The 22,552-nt window shown below is 43.4% G+C and overlaps 2 protein-coding genes across 4 annotated transcripts in view; one reads left to right on the top strand and one right to left on the bottom strand.

Annotated features, from left to right (window-relative positions):
• Window positions 1-10,864, bottom strand: part of SRGAP2 (SLIT-ROBO Rho GTPase activating protein 2) — a 229,223-nt gene extending 218,359 nt beyond the window's left edge. For all 3 annotated transcript variants that reach the window (XM_004685564.2, XM_012726849.1, XM_012726850.1), the window contains exons 1-2: window positions 10,771-10,864; window positions 8,382-8,990 (exon numbers count right to left, since the gene is read on the bottom strand). In XM_004685564.2, the coding sequence (XP_004685621.1) occupies window positions 8,382-8,448 (67 nt within the window). In that variant the 5' untranslated portion in view covers window positions 8,449-8,990; window positions 10,771-10,864. The remainder of the gene's footprint in view (window positions 1-8,381; window positions 8,991-10,770) is intronic.
• Window positions 10,865-12,235: 1,371 nt separating this feature from the next.
• Window positions 12,236-22,236, top strand: FAM72A (family with sequence similarity 72, member A). The gene is made up of 4 exons (XM_004685563.2): window positions 12,236-12,454; window positions 14,828-14,905; window positions 17,480-17,604; window positions 21,325-22,236. Exons 1-4 carry the CDS (start codon window positions 12,303-12,305, stop codon window positions 21,417-21,419), a joined length of 450 nt encoding a protein of 149 aa, XP_004685620.1. The 5' UTR covers window positions 12,236-12,302; the 3' UTR covers window positions 21,420-22,236.
• Window positions 22,237-22,552: the final 316 nt, after the last annotated feature.

The raw sequence follows: 22,552 nt of genomic DNA, 5'->3' as shown, positions 1-22,552 counted from the left end.
CCCCACTTCTCAATAATGTCTGCGTCTCAAGTTGTAGTGGTTCTCTCCAAACCTATATTTCAAAAGGGTATGGGAAGATGGGGCCTTTTCTAGCTGACTCTTGACTTCTGGTCAAAGCAGACATAAATTTTTTCAACTAGACCTGAAATATCTGTTTCCAATGACAAATAAATATGTAATGAATTTGACTTCAATTATAAAACCTTTTATTTTTGAACTTTCAGAATTTTCTGGGAATTTTGGAGTTAATATTTTTCTTGCTTTCCAACAAGAGAAATGTGACTGAAGGAATTTGATCAATTCAATCATAGCTCTAGGGCAGAGATTCTAAAAAGAGCAATGGAGGTGGTAATAAGGAAGAACTCACCCCACAGGGGAGCCTCCGCTGTGCTATATAGTCTGGACTTGTCCTTGCGTAACAATATTCATAATGCCGTCGTCTACTTAGAATTTCAAATAACCCTAATATCAGGAGAAGGCTTGCTACTGAGTAGGGGAGAACTGCAGAAGCACCCCATCATGGCACTGTCACATCCAACCTCAACTCAGAAAACATTCAATTGCATTTACGAGCATTCTAGTATTCACGATGTGGCAGAAGCTGGACTCCTGGAAACCGAGTAAGACAGCTCTGTCCCCAAGGTGCTCAGTGAGTTGTAAAACAAACAGATGCAAACAAAGAGATTACAATGTAATATAATGAGTGCAACAATACAAGTCTGCTCAAGGACACTGCTCAGGAGATGCACTGAGCAACTCTGGGTACAAAGCAAGGGTGGGGGTGGGGGTGGAGGATGTGCAGGAAGCCAGCTTGGGATCCTGCCTTGGAAGGTCTTGATCTGTGATCTCTGCAGCAGCACTGCGGAGGCACACAGGGATGGTATTCCTGGGAGCTGCCTCTCCGCTGTGTGTTACAGGGTGAGTAAGCTGTCTTGGTTCAAGGTAAAGGATCCATTCCAAAAGGGGGGCTAGCATGGATAAAGCATAAAGTATGAATTAACATACAAAGGCAAGAACCAGAAACAGTCCACTTTAGTAAAAAATGTAAGCAGGGTAAGTAGAAAATTGGGGGGTTTAAGTCTTTCATACTATGACTTTAAGCAGTATGTTTGCCGTTTTAAAAAAAAATGGCTGCTTGAGGGGAGTGTTATGTTAGATATTGTCAAGATTAAATTTTAAAATTGTTTCTAAAGCTATCACAGCAGTGGCAGGTCATCTACCTGGCATTTGTCAATAATTGTTGGCCAAGAGCTTGTCATTTAAGTTCCAAAGAGTTCCAGACAGGTTTCCTCTCTGAAGGGATCCCCATAATAAGAGCCGCTAATATTTACTTACAATACTATAATAAGCATTTAGGGTTTCCCATACATGAGCTATTTATTACTATACCCACAGTCACAATAAACCAGCAAGGTAGGTCTTATTATCTCTAGGTCACAGAAGAGGAAACTTGGGAGAAAAGTTGAGAGAACAGAGCAAGGTGGTGATATTGGCAAGTTTCTAGGAGCTCGTTCCAAACTCTGGATTTTTTGCACTGTGCTAGACAACCTAAAAACAAAGCTAAATATTTAAAACAGAAGGCAGTACGAGATCACTGCCAAAGGATTTAGCTGTGTGAGTAAACCAGAGAGTTGTTCCTGGCCACACTGACCAAAGAAGGCATTCCAGAAAAGTTGGGTTTTCCTGGAAGAGTGAGATTTCAGTACATGGAGATGTAGAGTTAGGTGGAGAAAAAGGGGTATTCCAGACACTGTTTGGAACTCTGACTCTGGTGACAGCCCTGGCTCTCATTCCTGTTCTGACATTCACTGGCTGCATCCAACTCTAGGGGAGTCACTGACTCCCACATTCCTTTCTTTATCAGTTAAGTGGGATAAACAGCAACATATCTTCCTCAAGTTGGTGTGAGGGTTAGGTAATAATCTATGCAAAATAGTAAGCATATGCCTAATACACATTAAGGCCCAAACGAACAGCAAGATGTTAGCATACAACAGACAGAGAAGGAATGGCAAATGGACCAGTTAGGCCTGAAGTCCTCTTCAGGTAAAATGAGCATTACATTGAAATGACAAGTTGCGGGCAGATGGAGGACCAAGCCAATGTTCACTTGGGAAACTGGTCTTCTCGGCAGGCAAAAGGAATCAATCATTAGAGCAAAGACAGCATATTTATAACATTCTGAATAAATCTCCCACAGAGCGGGGTAGAGGGAACTCTGGCTCTCAGCACCTGGCTCACTTGAGACCCCTTCCGCGGAGGTGAGAGGCCTTGAGGTCTGGTTTGAGGAAAAATTTAGAAGAAAGCACTGACGCCTAATACGTCCATGATTTTTCCTTTTTCCCCTCTCCCTTGTATAAACACACAGTTAAAGCGTAGCACTATTAAGTTATCTGCAGCCACTGCAGCACAAGTTCAGTCCCTGGCCAGGGAGGGGACACATAGTGCTGCACACCTCTCCTGGCCTGCTCGCTGTGTGTTTCAGTGTATCTGCCTGTTCTGCTCCCCAATCTGTCTCTGGTGAATCTGCTCACCCCCACACCTCTGGCCTGTACCCCAGTTCTTATGTGCATAAATAAATCTTTTAAAAAGGTAATAAATTGTATATCTTCGAGATATGAATTATAAATCAATTAAACCTCAACAAAGCTGTTAAAAATACAGAAAAAGTAAGTTTAGTAACCATGCAATCGTTAATAGGTATAAAGTATTATTAATATGCAATGCTTATACTATGAACATAAATCTACACATTCATAACATGAGTATATGAATGCACACATTTAAAACTAAACTCAAAAAATTTATCAGGGCAGATAATTACATAGAAATGTGTACACAAGTTTGCAAAACTGTGTTGTAGAGGGCACTTTTTTAAAAATAGGGCTATTCCTATGACCATAACATTGTTATTCGCAATAGTAGAAAGTACCAGCAACCTAAGTGTCCATCAACAGATGAATGGATTAACCCAATGTGATATATATATATCTTCAATGGCCTTAAAAAGGAAGGATATTCCGACATAAGTCACAACATGGATAAATCTTCAAGACATGTCATGTGCAATAATCCAGACACAGATTGACAAATACTGTATGATTTCACTTACATGAGGAACCTACATGATCTGTCACACACACACACACAGAAAAAAGGGGGAGGTGGGAGTTAGTGTTTCATGGGTACAGAGTTTCAGCTCTGCAAGATGAAGGCCTCTGTGGCTAGAAGGTCAGGACTGTAGCACGACACTGTGGATGTACTGAATGCCTCTGAACTTAATTTAGTTAGGATGGTAATTTATGCTATGTGTATTTTACCAATCAGAGAAAGATAGCAAGGAATTCCTATACACTATTGTCAAGTCAGTAAAGATATTATTTGGCCATTCTCAAAAACATTTTTAAGTGCTCTCATTATTTCTTTTTAAATCAACTTCCAAGATAACTTTCCCAGATTCCCCCCAATAAGGCCAATTCCATAGCTGACACCATGTTAAAACTGTTCATTTGAGTTTTATGGCCAATAGAAATCTACATATTGACTTTACTTCCCCCGTCAAAAGACATATTTTCCTAATGAGTCCCTCAGAGGTCTAAGGTGTTGGGTAAGTGCAATTTTCAGGAAGGAAACTTATCTGAACTTTAAAGAGAATTTTACAGATGCCACTGACAACCCACATTTATCTGGAACAAACAGTGGGAGCTGATGAGTCAGGGGCCAGGCACCTGCTGATTTTAAAAGGGTGTGGATGCGACCTATGAGGGCCAGGTAGGACTGTCCACTTCCTAGCAGAGAAATGATCAGGGCTCATCCACACTTTCAACTTGTGTGGCATATGACCATGGGGCCATTAACTAACTACCAGATGAGTTTCACCAAAGGAAATTTCTATTCCCATTCCCAAAGGAATACCTGAAGTTGGAAAGGCTAAGGACTCTGTTTTTACCACTGCCTCTTCGCACTGCACAAAGCCTCCCAAGCTCCTGGTCAGCATCTTCCTCCAGTATCTTACCATGCTGAGATCCTGAAAATCTGAGATTTTTCCCAGAGTGACCTTTTCTTTTAGGAGGCACTGTAAGCAGAATCCTATTTTGCTTGAGCAAAGGCAGAAGAGCCTTCAATCATCTTGCAGGAAGATGACACCAGCTTGGGGATTCCAAGAGATGTTTTACTGCAGCTTTTCACAAACTGATTATATTTAAAGCTCCCTTAGGGAATGGGGGCTGGGATGATGACGGCTTGGAAGAAGACCTTTGTTGGCATGAGTGAAGAGCCCACAGATGTCCCAGGGGAGCAAGTGTGTTTAAATACCAGCAATCCGTGTTTCCAAGTACACATGTACACACAATACATCCCAAGTGTTAAATTTCATCTTCTTCTCTAAAAGGACCCTGAAAGGGTTAAACTGCTCCAGGCAAAGGCCTGAGTCTGTTCTATCGAAATGCTCCAGATGGAAATTACAAAATTTCACTTCTCAGCTCTGTCATGCACATACACACTGTTCTTCTAAGACATTAAAAAAAAAGAAAAAAAAAAGACAAGACCCCTAATGTTCTCAAGAAAGAGAATTTGACTGCTCAGCACACAGTGCCACTCTGTCTCAGACAATTCCTCCTGGTATATTTGCATTAACTGTCAATCTTGAGCCTTCTGTGGGTCTGTTAAAAACCCAAGGTAGAAGAGGCTAAGGAAAGGGGGCCTTGACTAAGGGCAGGATGATCCTGGGATACCTTCCTCACACCATTATCACTGTTATTCCAGTCCCAAAAGCAGTAAATTGTCCAGAGCCAAGAGGCTTCAGGCTATGCCCATGAATCTGATCAGCATGGTCAAGAATTTCCAGAGACTAAGGTCTATGAAAGACTATGTAAAAGCACTAAGAATATTATTGCTTCAAGTCAGACTTTGGGAGGCATGAACTTTGAGAGGAATCTAGACACCCACAAACCAAAAACAATGATGGTTTTTAAGACGGCAGCAGAAGGCAGTCTAAGGAGGCGCGCCCTTCATAAAACCACGCTGGGGTAGGTTTGGGGCTATAGCCTAGAAGTCCTTCAGGCTATACGCAAGCAGGTGATTTAAGGGGAAGGCAAAACCACAGCTAGCCAGGGTCCCACAAAGTCCTCTTGATGCTAATTCTGAATGAAAACAGGATCTAGGACTCTGGTCAGAAACACAGAAATAAACAGCTAGACCGTTTACCTGGTCACTTTACAGAAAGGGAAACACAGTCTAGAGACTTGGGGTGAATGACCCCAGCTACCTTTCATTGTTACTGGAAGAGCTGAAACTGGAGCTCAAGTTCCATTCCTAGTCTTGTCCACTGTCTCTACTAGTTAGTACTCTGGTATGGTCAGGCAGTGCGGCCCTAATGGTTAGCCCAACTCAGCAAGAGGAAGGCTCATGATCAGAGCTGACCATGTCATTCTTGAGTACTAAGGAGTGCCAGGACTTGTGCTAAAGGATTGTTATGCGTCATGTTCATGTTGCTGACTCCTCACGGCCACCCTAGGAAATATACTGTTTTGCCAATTTCACAAATTAGGAAACTGAAGGCCAGACAAGTCCTGTCAGTGGCCAAAGGGACAAAGCAAGTGTGTGGCAGAACAGAAATTTAAACCTGATCCCTTAGACTCAAAAGTCTGCCCTTTTAACCAGGAAGCCAAAAAAGCAAATTCCCTTTTCATCTTGGCATCTGTAAGAGTGTAAGATGTGCAGCACCGTGCATCCATGTAACATTTAAAAAGCTGAAACTCTTAATTGCAACGGAGGGATTCCAGCTAAACAGAGCCAACCCCAAACTCAAGTCTTTTGTCATACGCAGAGCATAGGTTCTAGAACAGAAGCTTCATGAGGAAGGGGCTCTGTCTCCTTCACTGCTAAATTCCGCACCAATAGAACACACAGAAGCACCCAACAGCTAACTGATGGCTGAAGGTGGGGAGCCAAACTGCCTGGCTAGGTTTAGTGACCTTGGGAGGACTTCTCATCCTCAGGAAGCCTCAGTTTCTCCATGTGATGAATGGACAGTGAAAAATACCTACATCTGGGTTGAGATAAGGATTCAACCAGCTAGCTCCTGTAAAGAACAGAGGAGAGGACAGGCTGGAACATAATGAGCAACCACAATGTAATCTACTATTGTCACTATTATTCATTGACAGGTTTTGGCTTCTTAAAGATTTCTTTTTCCTACTCAGGTCAATGTTTCATAGTAAATAAGAATAGGATAGAAGACTGGGTCTGCGTAATCTGCTTCTACTTTCAGATCTAACCCACATAACTGTGTGACCTTGGGCAAACCTCTTCATTTCTCTGTACTCTCCTCAGCTGTAAAATGAGGCACTAAACCATTCAAATGAGTTCCTTAACCATCCATCGGGCACCTTCTCTAGGTAGAACATCATGCTCCACCATCTATAAAATTCTATGAACTCAAAGAGATAGTATCAAAGGAAAAATATCAGAGCAAAGCAAAGGAGCCCCCTGCCAGTGGCAAGGTTAAAGAGAATTCCCAAATAGTCAAGTGCATTACATCATCTCAATGAGCAATGTTTGTAAATACACAAAGTGTTTAATTTTGAGGCTCATGAGAAAGCCTTCACCAATAAGGAATCAGCAGTTATGATTCTATTAACACCTACCAGCCCTCAACCCTCCAAAAAATAAACATGTAAAATCACTTTGCACCTTAGTCAAATGGCATGCTTCTTGAGAGAAATCTGGGAAAGTCAAAGTTATTAACACTCCCTATGGCAACAGTTCAGAATAGGATGTGTTTTAAAAAAAAAAGAATGATATATCTGGTTAAAACTGCAGGGGAGATTCCAAGAACAGAATGCAGTGCATCTGGACAGGACACGAAGGCCAGTGGCCCATTGTTTACAAAAACAGGCCCAGATTATGAACAGTGACAAGAAGCCAAGACCTCAATTATAACTCAGAACCACACCTCTCCCAACCCCAGTTCAGCTGAAGCTATCCATCAGTCAACTCCCCCATTCCTGTATTAAACCCACCAATATTTGCAGCCAAGTAGATAGAAGATCCCTCGGGGCATCTCCAGCAGGGACCAAGCTGAGTGACATTAAAAATATCCTAGAGGCACAATGGGGCCTCCAAACTATCTTCCAATCTTCCAAAAAACTGGGGCCCATTTCAAGCTCTACCCCTACCCTCACCCCAGGCAATCATTAAAGGGAAGATCTAGATCTTCCCAAGTCCTCAGATAGGAAAGGTCTCCTTGCATTGGTGCAGGGAAAGAAGGAGGGGCCCCTCCCTCCACACTCTGAAACAAAGGAAAACCCAGAGCTCCAGCCATGTGGTGAAACATTCAAGGCCACCCACCTCTCCCACTCCCCAGCTGAGGTGTCAGTGGTCAAGAGCCTTAGGACTCTTGCCAGTGGCTGGCCAGGAAGGGACAGTGCCTTGCACAGACACACACTGGCTCTGTAACAGGCAGGAACCCCTCCTAAGGGAATTACTGGTTAAGGAAAGGCTCTCTAGGAAGGGACTGATTCACCGTCAAGTCAGGCAGTCCTCTAAATATGCAGATAGGTCATTTGGTTTCTCGAGGTCCACAATTTGCTTTACCCTTCACAATTTTGCAGACAGAAGTGGGCCTTCAAAAGCATGAATTCTGGAGCTGTGGGTAACACTACCGAGGGTTAAACAATTATGTCTTCCCATTCTCCAGAATCAGCACCACTCAGCAATCCTAAATCCCAACCCGATTCACTCTGGGTGTAGGTGAGGGAGGAGACTGGAAGTGAGTGACCTTATTCTTTCTGTTCTCTTTATCTCTGAATGCAGGGTGACCACCGACCAGGTGGATACAGGTGCATCCAAGTGGTTACAGACTTCCTGTGTCTGATGCCACAGTACATGTCATGTTGTGTGCATGAGAAAAACCCCTGCCTCGCCCAGGGCTCTCCAATGGCACCCCTTCTCAAGGTTGCCTTTCTCTGCCAGGAATCCCCTTCAACCTCAGAAATAAAATCCCAAACACCTGTCAGATTGCACTTGTCCTTCAAGGAAAACCTAACCTAGACACCCAGAAGCAAATTGTCCCCTTTCTCTCTCCAAGAACCTTCGCCCCTCCCCCCACCTTACCCAGACAGGAGGAAAGGGCTGCCAAAATAACGGCCAGCCCAGAGTCAAATCTAAAGCCCACTCCAAAAATTCCTTCCCAAGGCCCGTGGCCCCTGACACAGCCCAGCCCTTGGAAGCTCAGATCCATCTATGAAGCCACCCCTGGTGGTCAGCCTAACCCCACCTGCTCCACCCAAAGAAATGAACATCCTGCAAATCAGGGTGGAAATACGTGCTTAAATGGCCCACTGGGCTTATGCATTACGCTATTTTTTCAAAGCCCTTACCTTTGACCTGAGTATCATACTCTGCTATGATCTCCTTATCCTTTTTGAATTTGGCCGGAGACGTCATGTTTTTCTTCTTTCTTCCAAATTCAAATTGCGAATTGATAGATCCACGGGAAAAATCCAACCACCGAGATCAATACCTCCAAGACCGCTTCTCCTGAGGGCAGAAGGGGCCCCCCGCGGTGGTCTCCAGCGCTCCGGGGAGCGCGGGCTGCGGGCAGGGCAGGCGGCTACCGCCGGCACATGCAGACGGTGGGCGCTGGGGCCGGGCGCAGCGGCAGCTGGTTCCTGCACTAGAGCCGTAGCCGCAGCCTCAGCATTAGCCAGGAGAACTGCAGCGCCCGGAGGCTGGCCTGGGGTCTGACATCAACGACACAGGCAGGGAGTGGAAGTCCTTCCGCACAACATGGTGTGGGGATGCGGGGGTGTGGACTCGCCCAGCTGTGTCCCCGGCAGGGAATGGGTGCGTACCGGGGTGTCGGGGGAGGGCTGGGCGTGCTTCGCGGTTTTTTGTTGCACAGGCTGGAAGATGCTGCAAATCAAATCCCAAACGGGAGCCGCAGCAGCGCGGACGGGATCGGAAGTCGTTTGCTCCGGTTCACTTGCCTGTAAATGCAGGGGAAAGGGGAGGGGGCGATCAGCCCCAACACTGATCCTAATCGCGGCGGGGGTGGGGTCGGGAACGTGGTTGCGAGCCAGGCCTGGGCCCATTCATCTCAGCCAAATGCCGCCTGCCCCTCATAACCGGGCGCTGCCAGGTAGGGAAGAAGGAAGCTCCTTTTGGATTTCGTTTTAAGACTGGAAGAAAACACTTTGGAGCGGCCGGCAGTGAGGGCTCAGGGTGGGGACTGCGGCGGGAACGCGGGACTCCGGGCGGGGACTGCGGCACCTAGGAGGCCTCCGGAGGCCCGCCAGAGCAGGCAGTGGCCAGCCCGAGGGAATCCTCCCGGCCCTGACTCCTACTTGGCCCCTGACCTCCGGCGGGGGCAACTCCCAGGACATCAAAGGGGATCAAAGCCGGAGAGGGACAAGTCACCCGGGCACAACTTTTCTTCCCCTCCTGCCCCTCCTCCCAGTTGTTTTGTTTTTGGTTACTAGCTTCTCTTGGCAGCAAAATGTTGAGGGGGGGGGGGTTGGAATGGGGTGGAGAACTGCAGGAAAAAGCCTGCTCGGCACGGGACACATCCAGGAAAACAATGTGGTCGGCAGAAGCAGGAAACGGGTTAGAGGCGAGGGTCGGAGTCGGGAAAACCGGGGAGGGGGTGGGGGGAGGCGGAAAGCTGCTGTCGCCTCCCCAGAACCTAGAACAGGAGTGAATCCAATTGCCACCCCCAGTATTTTTATTCACCGAGGCCCGGCTACCCCGGATCCCGAACCCAACCCCAGGCGGGGAAGGGTGTCCGGCAGGGTCGCGGCCTTCAGTCCCAGCACCAGGAGGTGCCCAAGGAGATCCCGCCCCGGCCCCGGCCCCGGCTACAGCCGGGAAGGCGGGAGAAAAGCGGGCGGAGCGCAGAGCGGGATTCTCGCTCTCCGGCACGCCGCAGCTGCGACCCTCCCTCCCCGGCTGCCCCTTTCCCTTTCAGCGCCGGGGGGAGTAGACTCGTGCTGGTATCTCCCACTTCCCGCGCCGGAGGGAGGGCTGCACCCAGGGAGGAAGAGGGGGACGAAGCGGCCTGGCAATCCTGGCGGGCAGGAAGCGGGGAGGGGGGTGTGAGGTGGGGTCGAGAGACCGCACGGTGTCGGGATAACCCAAGCTCTGCTCGCGCCTGGAAGGCGGAGAAGGCTAGGGGAGGACTCCCGTTGGGGCGGGGGTAGTTAGGAGGCTGTGTGGGCCGCGCTGTTACGTGAAGGGCAAGGATGTTCGCAACTTTGGGGATTCAGATTTGGGTCTGGGAATGCGAAGAGAGGCCCTCCCGGGGCGGGCGGGGGACAGACCCCGGGAAGAGCCCCGGAAGCTAAGCGTTTCGTCCATTCCCCGGGTCCTGGGCTGGAAGCCGGCTGTCTGCCAGACTGGAGACAGGGCAGGAGGGCAGCGACTGTTGCTGGTGATGGCAACGACAGTCGTCCAAGGGTGGACCCAGGCTGCCGCGTGCGAAGGACGTGGGGAGGGGGCTGGGTGCGGGCAGCGTCGCGGCCCGCAAGCCAGGACCGAGCCCCGGCCGGGCAGCGGAGCGCTGAGAGGCGCCGTCCAGAGGAATTCAGGGCTGCTCTGGGAGGTTTGGAGAGAGCTGTGGGGAGGAGGTCTGAAGGATTCCGGGCGGCTCCGCCAAGGCAAAGCCGGAGCAGCATCCGCGTCCTCCGCTTCCCGCCCCTGCCAGCGTTTGTTCTGTGGGGGATTCGGTCCCGCGGCCGGGCAGAAGAAAGGGAAGAGGGAGGGAGCCTTTACCTGGCTCTGACGCGACGGGTTTCGGGCCCCCGGCTCCGCTTCCCTCTCAGAGCTCTCCGCCCCTCTCTTCCCAGCCACCCGCTTCTACGCAGCTCGGTCCCCTAGTCCCTGGAGGAGCCCGGGCCAACTCCGCAGGACCCCGCCGGGAAGTAGAGCCCACCCCCCTACCAATCACCGCCCGGTTGCTATCGACCGATGGGAACTGTAGCCAATAGGAATGGCTGATCCCGCGAGGACAGCAATAAGGAGGGGCTGCCGAAAGTTGGAGGTGTGACTAGCACTCCCGAGGCGTGGTCGCAGTAAACTCCTAAAGTAGAATTATGGGCGGGATTAAGATGGCACCAACAACCAAACGCAAACGCTTAAGAGATCCCATGGCCAATTGAATCTAAGTAGAGGCGGGCCTTTGCGGAGAAGTCTAGCCAATAGAGAGTAGAGACCGGTGGGGAACCCTTTCCAATGAGAAACGCGAAGGGCGTGCCTTTCCGCGGCCCGTCAGGGTACTCCCAGAACTGACCAATAAAATGGGAGGCGGAACCAAGGTTGACCAATAAGAAAGCCTATCTGATCTCCGCACCGTTATGGGGCGGGGCGTACAGCTCCCAGCCACTAAGCCCTCATCGGGGGAAGGTTCGGAGTCTTCCAATGAGGGACGTGGGCGGACTCTAGTTCTCCCAATCGGTGAGCGGCGCTGGCAATTCAAACTGACAGCTTGTTGGAAAGGCTGAGAGAACGGAAGAGGGAGCAAAAACCGGCGTGGTCCGTGACAGCGACCCCAGCGCTCACTGAGCCCCAAAGGCCACCTCCTCCCGCCCCGGCAACACCATCAAGCTCTTTAGAGCGGCCGCGCCTGGAGGGATCCGAGGTGGCGGTCGGGGGCTCGAGGGAGAGCTGAGGAGAGGGGAGCACGAGAGCAAACGCGCTGAAGGCAGGGGCAGCAGGACAGGAAAGGGGGGCGCGAGCCTCCGAGCGGAGGAGGGTCGCGGGAAGACCGAGGAGAACCTGGGTTCGTTCCTGTGGGGAAAGCTGAGGCGATTCCTGAATCCTGGCAACAGAAGGAAGTTTTCCAAAGAGGAGGCTTGGTAGGGTCGCCTCGCCGGGATCCTAGCGGAGCTGGAGAGCTCGGGGGCTGGGGCTTAGAGCCGAGAGGGAGGCCTCCGTGGAGGAGACGCTGTGCGCGGGGCCCGCGCCGGGGACAGGCAAGGGTGGGTCCTTTCCGACGCGGGGAGGGGAACGCTGCAGAGAAGCCCCCGGGCCCGTGCAGCTCGCCACCACCACCCTCAAATCCCATTCCCTGCGCCGAAAGTTGAAAGGAAGTTTGCTGCTTCTGTGCCACCCAATAAAGATTGCTTTTACCCTCTAAGGGAAACAGAAGAATTCATTTCCTTCCCAGTTTTGGTGCCTAGAAAAAGCTCCAGGCCAGGCTGGCCTCTCAACTGATTTTATCATTTTAACCCAGGGATCAAACTAGGAAGGACATTGCCCGTGTTTCCACTCTCAAAACCCCACACACCGCCTCCTTTCGCGGCGCCATGTCTACCAGCAGTTGTAGTTTCAAGGACCGGTGCGTGTCCATCCTGTGTTGCAAATTCTGTAAACAAGTGCTCAGCTCTAGGGGAATGAAGGCTGTTTTGCTGGCTGATACTGAAATAGACCTTTTCTCTACAGACATCCCTCCGACCAAGTAAGTCGTGCCAGAGGCGGGCAAGGGGAGAGCGTGGCGTGGAGCTCGGGAGTCAGCAAGCTTATCATTTAGGTGTTCCAGCCGCTCCCAGCAGTCTAATGATCCCCTTGGAGGATAACTAAGTGGGCAGACTGTCTGGACAAAGTCTGTGGTTTGGCCGGAGCGGTCAGTCTTGATGTCATGCTTCTAGTTCAATTACAGTCATGTGACCACATCCCTTTGGTTGGATTCCTGGCGCTCTGCCCAGCCCACCTCGCAGCTCACCCAAGCGACTTAAGGTGAATTCAGGCCAGATTTTCCGTATTGTTGGAGAGACCGTTAAAGGTTTCTTCTTTATTCATAAAGTTTTCCACTAAAAAAAACAAAAACACCTTGTGGTTTTCTACCAATATTTCTCATCAGCATTTAGTTCAATATTCTTTTTTTCAGAAGTCTCCCGATGAGAGCAGTGCAGAGATTTTTATGAGAATAGACTTGGCACTAATATAAAGCCTATTTTGTAAACTTAGGCACTTGTTTTCATAATTAAATCCTTTGAAGTTGTGTTTTCGGTCACTGCCCACTTGGGGTATATAGTTCTTAAGCATTTGCTTTTTGTTGGAAAGAATTGCCATTTTTGTTTCACTCAATTTTACCTTTTCCTAGCTTTTTAAAGGTGCTTTCTTTCTATAGTTAATCATGTACTTTACATGATTTTCAGTATTTGCCTCTTTATTGGAACTTAATTTACAGAATATTTTATCATCAGAATAATAATTATCCAAAATATGGGTGAACAGCTTTTCTTTGGACAGAGTCATAGGAGGCAAGCTAATAATCATGAATATCATAATAATAGAAATTTTAGATATTTTTAAGTATAGCTGTGATGACTCTTCCTCCTTTGAAATCTTTCTGAATTTGTTTAAATAGTCATATCTAATGATAAATCCAAGATTCACTAACTGCAAAGTAAATGGGCTTGTATATTATGTGTGGGTGTGTTATGAAAAGAAAAAGCTCTACAGTTAATCTAGAGCCAATTATTGTAGAGTTCCTATGATATGTCATATAGTGCTTTTTCTTCTTCATGGCACACATACATCCAAATTTAAAATATTAGCTGGGGCCCTCCCTGGTGGCCAACGGGTTAAAATGGCAGCCACTTCAGTGTGAGTCCAATCCCCCGCCCCCGGAAGTGACCCACATGGCTGGCAGACCACTCCTGATCCACCCACTGCTCCCCTCCACAGTGTATTTCAGTACATCTGCTGGTACTGCTCCCCACTCTGCCTCTGGGTGAATCCTCTTCCTGCACTTGTACTCCAGTTCTGTATGCATAAATAAATAAATATTTTTTAAAAATTAGCTCATTTATCTTTGCAATAAGTGGTAAATAATAAGATAGTCATAAGTAGGCTTAGTTATATGAATTGTTATACATTAAACCAGAATCTAGAATAAAATCAGGACATTGTGTAGTCTATTCTTCCTTATAGGGGCTTTAATGATGATGGTTTAATGTACTAAGATGTATGTGAATCAATGAACATGTCAGACTTTTTTAATGAAAGATTTGTTGGATATTTATAGTGAGTTCAAAAATATGAACTGTATCCTACTTACAAAATATTAGTTGAGTCCTAAAAAATACACTCAGATTCTCTTTAAGTTCTTTGGGCCTACAAAATTCATACTACCCAGCAGTTGAAAGTCCATTTTGGTGTCATGGATATGTACAAATTAGAACCCTGCACACTTTTGGTGAGAATGCAGTGCAGCTGCTATGCTGCATTTGTTAAGTTGAAAACTGTATAGCAGCTTCTCAAAAAAATAACAAAAAGGATTAAGATACAATCTGTCGGTCCCACTTCTTGTTACTTAATAATTTAACCATAGCCTAATAATTTAATTCAGGATCTGAAGGAGATACTTGCATCTCCATGGTTTTGACAGCATTAGTCACAATAGCCAAGAGGTGAAATCAGCCCAGTATCCATTGACAGGTAAATGAATAAACAAAGTGTTATTTATATATGATTGAAATATTTAATTAAAAAAAAATTGCCCCATGCTACAATATGGACCTTGAGGACAATATCCTAAGGGAAATAAGTAAAAAACGATAAATACTATATGTGGTATCTAAAGTAGTCAGATTCACAAAAACAAAGTAGAATGGTGGTTGCCAGGGACTAAGGAAAGGGGGAATAGAGTTTCAGTTTTGCAAGATGTAAAAGTTCTGGTGATTTATTGCACAACAATTAAAAACACTTAATGCTCTTACTTATACGTTTAATATGGTTACGTTAGTAAATTTCATGCTATTTTTTTTTTTTGCAGTGACTTTTTAAAAAATTCCATTTAACAATATCTACACTTTATCCTTTCCAGTGCAGTGGATCTCATTGGAAGTTGCTATTTCACTGAAATCTGCAAATGTAAACTGAAGGACATCGCATGTTTAAAATGGTAATTTCTGGCAGTATGCTAGATAGCCTTGGGCCTGAGAGATGGCTGCTAACACCAAAGCACAGAAAAGGTTCAGTGGGCTACATCAACAGTTATAGCCCATGCAATGAGCCACTGGAAAATCACTTGTTTATATGAAATATAAAGCTATTTTTCAAAAGGATGTTGTGATACTTTATATTTGTTTCTCATTTTGTAGTTTTTCAAAATGCATTCACCAATATCTGCTTTAATTTTCAGAATAAGGCAATGTAGAAGACAAACACTTGGATTTACAGTCATTGATACCATGTTTGGTTATTTTATTCTCTATATGATCTTGAGTAAACTTAAACCCCTACATTTCTGTTTCCTTATTTAATTTGTGTCATAAAAAAATAGAAACCTAAGAAGATTGAAAGGAAGCTGTTTTCTTAAGACAGAAATTTAAATATCCTTTATGTTTACCTTGTAGAGTTGTTATGAAGATCAAATAAATTATGACTGTTAAAAGTCATGATAAACTAAAATTACAACACGGATGAAACTTATTACTATATCTTTAGAGGTAGACAGATTTCAGTGGTATTAATCCCATTCTAGAGAGAAGAAAAGTGAGACTTTCTTACTTAAATGGGATTTGAATTATAAAGTGTAATCATAGTAATTTAAATTAGCAAAATCCTCTTGTGTGTTAATGACTATTTAATTACATTGTTTCAATTCATTTAAGTTATATTTATATTGAAGTCCTACCATGACTAGTCATTGTTGTAAGGGCTGGAAATAAAGCAATAAACAAGACAAAGTCACGGGCCTTTATACGTATATTCTAATGGGAAGGCCATCATTCAATAAGGTATTTAAATAAGATATTTAATAGGGTGGGAAGTGCCTCAATGGTAATAATATGTGATAGAGGATAATAGAGGTTGGAAGAGTAAGAGCTATTGCAGATAGCACAGTCAGGGAGGATAATATTGGAACTGAATTCAACAAGATGAAAAGGAACCAGAGGAAGAATATTTCACACACAGGGAACCCAACGCTAGAAGAAATTTGCCATGTTCAATAAATACAAAGAAGACAGCTGCTGTGACTGAGACACATGAGCACCTGGAGAGTAGTATGAGTTAGTTAGAAATGTAGTCAGAATCTAGAACAGTGCTGTTCAGTAGAAATAGGCAACAAACCACACATGTAATTTGAAAACTTCTAGTAGTCTCACTTAAAAAAATAGAAACAGATGACATTAATTTTAATAACATTTTATTTAACTTAATATATCCAAAATATTATTTCAACATGTAACCAACATAAAGTATTAATGGCTAAATTTCACATTTCTATTTTTTGTTCTTAGTCTGTGAACTAGTGTACATTTTACACTTATATAGCACATCTAAATTTAGTCTAGCTATATTTCAAGTGCTCAATAACCACATGTGGCTAGTGGCTATTGTTTTGGAAAGGACAGATCTAGCCCGTAATATGAAAAGGGGTTTGTATTCACTTTTGACCAGTGGGAAACCATTGAAGAGGTTTTAACAAGGGCACAAAATTATCTGATGTGTCCTTGGTAGAATGTTAGCTCCATGATAACACTAGACAATGTTCAATGTTCAGTAACTGTTGGATGGACGGGTGGATAGGTGAATGGATGGATATGGTAATTTAAGTCACAGAATTTACTTTTGCAAGCTAGTCTTACAAATAGCTGAAGGCCCTAGTCTAAGCCAAGCAGAGTATGATTAAAAGATACTTCAAGGGACCTTTTATAGGATTTTTTAAAATAGAGCCTCACAAAAATGACTGATTCTCACATCTCACAGGAAGGGAACACTCTATAATAGGAATTTTTATAATTCAAGTTATCATCAATTCCTGTTGTCATTTTTCTTAATGTACTAACTAAAACTTTCCTTGTATAGTCACTCTATTTGATAGTGACCCATTTTTTAAAAAACAGTGAAGGAGTGAGTTACTTATGTAGCTAATCCTGAAGACAGTAAAAACTTGTGCAACTTTTTCTAGAAGCTGTGGATTTGCTTTATTTCTAAATTCCTTCAAAAACACTAAAACTAAAATTAGATCAGCCAGCTTGTATTTGGTTTGCACGAGCTCATGCTGTCTTCCTACTCTTCCATCTGTTGAAACAGTTTTTTGGTGCTGGCATGAAACTGGAACATTTAAGAACCCAACTTGCCACATCCTTGGGGATAGCAAAGTCCTTTACCCACAGCCCTGAGTTTATTTAATGTATTTTGTCTGAACAGCACATCACTTTTGGATGCTTCACAGAACAAATCACAACCTTATGTCATCTAGACATAAGCTTCTGAAGGGAGAATTCATAAAATAATATTAGCAAAGAAATAGGGAATATGCTAGTTATTATTTCACTTCCCAAAGACCATTGACTGTAGACAATAGAAATGGTTATCGTTATCAGAATAACTTCCCTCCCAGTGATCCCAGAAAGGGAGGCTGTTACAAGGAAGTGACGTCTTTATATAATCTATTCACATTAGTGTATAGAATTCTTACATAGCCAGGCATTTCATAGTATCTAATAATGTTCACTTTCTTTTTTAGTGGGAACATTGTAGGTTATCATGTGATTGTTCCATGTTGTTCCTGCCTTCTTTCCTGCAACAATGGACATTTCTGGATGTTTCACAGCCAGGCGGTATACAGTATTAACAGACTAGACTCCACTGGTAAGAAAAAACTGACTCATCTTCCTCTAAACTTTGTCTATAATACATAAAATTAAATTCGTCTAGCAATACCTAAGTGAAACTGCCAATAAATCCTTTCAAGGTTCCCTCTAAAACCTTCTTACCTGAGTTTGGGTCCACTAGAGTGAAACTTTAATCCTTTTTACCCCAAACATTCACTTATGAAAGCTATTAACCAAAATTCATCTGCCAAAATTAATTGCCAGAAATTTATTTCTGTTTCCAGCATTGTATTTAAGAGACTCAAACTTGGCTAAGTTCCTTGGTTTTCTTAAATTAATATTTTCAGTGCTTTAAATGTTTGCCTTGATACATATGATGACTCAAGAGAATTTTAGATTTCAAATTGTGTGTGTATGTGTGTGTGAGAGAGACAGAGACAGAGACAGAGAGCTCTCACGAGAGAGCAAGAAAGTGCTTACATGCAAGGGAGGCTGGGTTTGGGCTACTAGTGGGTCAGGAGAGGTTAACTAGGTAACCACTGTATTTGGTGATACTGCATCAGGATGAAAGTAGACATTTTTATATGTTAAGTTATTTTGGAGGCCCTCCCTGGTGGTGCAGTGGGTTAAAGCGCAGCACTATGCGGCTGGCTGCAGCCTCTTCAGAATGAGTGAGTGCTCACCGTAGGCCAGGGAGCTGGCCCACATGGCTCAGCAGACCTCTCCTATCTTGCCTGCTGCTCCCCTCAGCAGTGTACTTTGTCAATCTGCCTGTTCTGCTCCCCACTCTGTCTCTGGTGAATCCTCTCACCACCCCCTGCACCTCTGGCCTGTACCCCAATTCTGTATGCATAAATAAATAAATCTTTTAAAAGATTATTTTGGAATTTTAGCCAATTTTACTTAACACTAAGTACCAATATACTGTACTAATTATTTAGTGGGAAAATATACAAACAATCCTTAAAGATAATTACATTTTGCATTGTCTGGAACCATTCAGTTTTGTTATAGACGCATGTGTCTCATCTCTGTTTATGTAACATATCATGTTGACTTTAAAGAACTTGTGGATCTGAGTTAGCACTAACACTTTTTAGATCTTAAAATGTATATTTTATCTCCTTCAGAACTTAAAACATGTGCATTCTTTTAAAAGTATGATGTGCCTTCATAGACTAAAAGGTCATGAGTTTTAAGGTAGGTTGTCAGGGTCTTTCAACCCTTCAATTAAGCTTTGGTTTTTATAGACTCTAACTTTTTTTTTCTTTTTTTTATCACCTGGTGTTCAATTGTGGCTTTCAACCTACTATTTGGGTGTCTTAATTTAAGACTCCAGGATGTTCAGGAGGCCATTTTTGAGCAAGGACTTGTCCTGAATGCCTCTAACTGAGAGGTAGACTCTTCATGTAGGCCTCCAGAAATGTTTGTGTTACTCATGGGACACATTAAAGGAAGTTTCTGCTTTGATATTATTTTTCCTGCTTCATAGAATTCAAAACACAGGGTGGAGATTTTTCAATTTTGATTTTAATATTGGTCAATTTTTAAAAGATAAAAGCCCAACATTCTTCCATTTGCATTGAATCTAATCCATGAGAAACAGATGGATCACAGGATTTCCTTCCTCCCTTCTTAACAGAGAAAGGAAGGTGCTGCTTCTCTCAGATCCAGTCTCTTAGTTTGTTTTTTGTCCTTTGAACCAATTGTGCTGAGGGACTCGTGTCTCTGAGTATTGACTCCAAAAATATCAGACTTCTTTTTTGTGACCCTGATATTTTGATTTAAAGCAAGCATTTCTAGATGCTTTGAATAAAACAGACTTTCTAACGGTACTGGAACTGTCCTTGAGTCACCTAACTCAGCAGCATCCAAGGAATACATACACAAACTTTATACAAAAAAAGTCTATATAATTGGCTGGCCTTCATCTGTAGACCTGATTTCCCAAAACTTTCTTGGTGAGACTTGAGAAATTTCAGTCCAAATTCCCAGGGTTTGTTTGCAAATACTTTCAAAGGAATGGACTCCACTTACCCTTTCAGGTTCTAATGATTCCGTAATAACTTGTCAGATAGTCAATGTTATATTACCAAAGGCAGAAACCACTCATTCTTTTTAAAAAAATATTTATTTATTTATGCATACATAACTGGCGTACAGGCCAGAGGTGCAGGGGTGGTGAGAGGATTCACCAGAGACAGAGTGGAGAGCAGAACAGGCAGATTGACAAAGTACACTGGTGAGGAGAGCAGACAGGAGAGATCTGCTGCACCATGTGGGTTACCTCTCTGGCCAGGGACTGAACTCATGCTGAAAAGGCTGCGGCTAGCTTCCTTTACTTCCTATACTCCTGTGCTTTAATCTGCTGGCAGCAGGGAGGACCCAGAGACCACTCATTCTTGGGTGTGGAGGATGTTTTATTATTATAAACAATTCAAACACACACAAAATATTGCAGAATATATTATCGTGTACTTCTGTATTCCCACCAGTATCCTGTAAATGCTAACTTGTTGCCTGATTAGATTCTCCTATTTCAAATGAAACAGTTTGTTTCTATAGTTCCAACTATTCAACACTGTACAATCTATAGTGTTTCTTTGGTCACCTGTCCAAAGTAGACAGCAGAAGGGAGGAGTGATGAGCCATATTTGCAATATATATACATAGTCATTATTTATTTTACACAATGGAATACTCTACAGAAGTAAAAAAGAAATGAGCTAAACCTATTTCACATGGAGTGAAAAAAGCAAACTAGAAAAGATACAGACATCCGGTAGAGTACACAAAACAATAATATGTATTGTCGGTGGCCTTATCCACTTGTAGTAAATGTAGTGCAAACACCCGTGGTATACTGGTAGAGCGGAACTTGCACTCACATCTCCAAACACTGGCTCATCCCGTTCCACCATGCAGTCTGTGTGTCTGTGTGTGTAGGTATCCAGAGTTACTAAATCCTCCTTGTGTCCACACTGACAGCTGGGCAACTTGAGACTTGCAATGGTAGTTTTCAATTTAGAGCTTTCACATTGTGATATAGTACATGCCTAGATTAAATGATTTCATTTGCCTCTACCATGTTTGTGGTCTTGTGCTACATACCTGTATCGGGTTCTTCAATAAGAAATCTGACTGTCCTTTCACAATGAGATTTTAGATTGTTTTGTTGCATTGATAGCTACAACCTGGTCCTAAAGTTTACAGTTCTTTATTGACACCCTCTAGACTAAGCCCATCTTTATCAGGGGTTACTATTCAAATTAATACTGGCTCTAAAACTTGGCTTTTTAAATCAGATAGAAAACACCATCTACTTTCATGTTTATTGAAGAGATGACTTACTGAGGTCTTCTTTCTGCATACTCCAAAGAAACAACTAATCTAAAAAGATCTTGTGAGATCTTTTCTTAAAGGATCCATTCTTAAATGTCATTGAAATAGATTAGAAAAAAATGATCACTGAAGAGTGGTTATAGCACAATGTAGCTGAGCAGAGTTTGAGTAACTTCTGAGGTCCTTTTGAATTCCAAGTTTCTAAAATTCAAGCCCTTTGTTTAAAGGGATTTGAGGAAAATTTATATTCTAGATGTAAATGTTACATAATTTTATTTGTGGTAGATTCTTTAATAGCTTTCGCTTTGTGGCTGATGCTATGGTTAAAGAATATTAATGTATAAGGTTTCATTTATTATTTCCTCAGTGGTAACAGTAGGCAGGGCTAAATAATGTTATGACCTTTTATTTTCAGGTATAAACTTCCTACTTTGGGGCAACTTGCCAGAGATAGAAGAAACTGCAGATGAAGATGTGCTGGATATGTCAGCAGAGGAGTGTATTAGATAACTGGATTATGATATGTAGGCTATTCAAACTCTTTCCTATTTAAAATGTATACTAATACTCAACTTTAAATTTGTTAGTATTTTCCAGTACTTGCTTTATTTGGAAAGAAAAATTGGGCATTTGTTGGTTTATTCGTATGCTTAGGTCTCAAATTAATGACCTAAGTTTAATTGAGTCAATGTGCTTCTTTTCTCCTACTTCCACTTCCTTCTCTTCCTCTTTGCACCTCTCGGTTCAGTGTAGGTGTTGTCTTAAATTCAGATAAGGAAAGATTCTTTTATATGTTACTCATCTACTTTCTAAGACCGGAAAAGATTTTCTTATAACTAAATGCTAGGTGCTATTAATTTTACATTTCTGAATAAGTGGCATTAGTACTGATGTAGATACAAACCATGCATATTTAAAAGGCATGCATAGGTATGCACATTAGGTACTTGAATTTGTCAGAAAATTTTTGATACATACTGTTTACCAATTTTATTTATTTACTTTCTACTAAAGTCATATAGGAAGTGTTTTATGAAAGCCAGACAAAATAAACCTTGTATCCTCTAGGGCATTCTCTGTAAACAATAAATTTTAGATGTATAGTATCAGTCCTAACCCGTAAGTAAAAAAAATAAAGAAGTGACTTATTTAAACCATTGTATATTATAAAGATTTTTTTTTTTAAGCTACATTTAGAACCACACAGGAATAGAAAACTGGTGGTATTACTGTTGGATTCTGTTTTTATGTAAAGCTAGAAATCAATGCATTGCCTTAGTTAATATCTCAGTGGTGGGCATTTTGTCAATAGTAATACCAAAGCAGACTGAGTTGTGGTTTTGTAAATAAAGTTTGTTCTAGAAAGGACCACGCTTTAAATTTTTTATTTATCCAATTTTCTTACCTAAATAAAAATATGCAGTATTAAAGCTAGCATTTATTGAGTTCTTAACATGTGCCAGAAACTGTCATATCACTTAATTCCATATGGCAAACTTACGTGTTGGGTGCCTTCTTCATTGAAGCATAATGAGGTTCCTTGCCCAGGGTCATTGGGATGGGCATCTGATCAGAAATACATCAGACTCAAACTCAGACAGACTGGCTCCATTCAATCTTGATGCTGTACAAACCCTGCACAC

The sequence above is a fragment of the Condylura cristata genome, unplaced genomic scaffold, assembly GCF_000260355.1.
Source record: "Condylura cristata isolate star-nosed mole 26May11 unplaced genomic scaffold, ConCri1.0 scaffold00018, whole genome shotgun sequence".
In the NCBI taxonomy this organism is placed as follows: Eukaryota; Metazoa; Chordata; class Mammalia; order Eulipotyphla; family Talpidae; genus Condylura; species Condylura cristata.
This window is presented reverse-complemented; position numbering and strand designations above follow the sequence as displayed.

What these genes read in the sequence shown, in the direction of transcription:
- FAM72A (XM_004685563.2), top strand. Translation starts at nt 12,303, where the DNA reads ATGTCTACCAGCAGTTGTAGTTTCAAGGACCGGTGCGTGTCCATCCTG. An exon ending in ACAGACATCCCTCCGACCAA is followed by an intron (nt 12,455 to 14,827) that starts GTAAGTCGTGCC and finishes TATCCTTTCCAG; the next exon opens with TGCAGTGGATCTCATTGGAA. An exon ending in GACATCGCATGTTTAAAATG is followed by an intron (nt 14,906 to 17,479) that starts GTAATTTCTGGC and finishes TTTCTTTTTTAG; the next exon opens with TGGGAACATTGTAGGTTATC.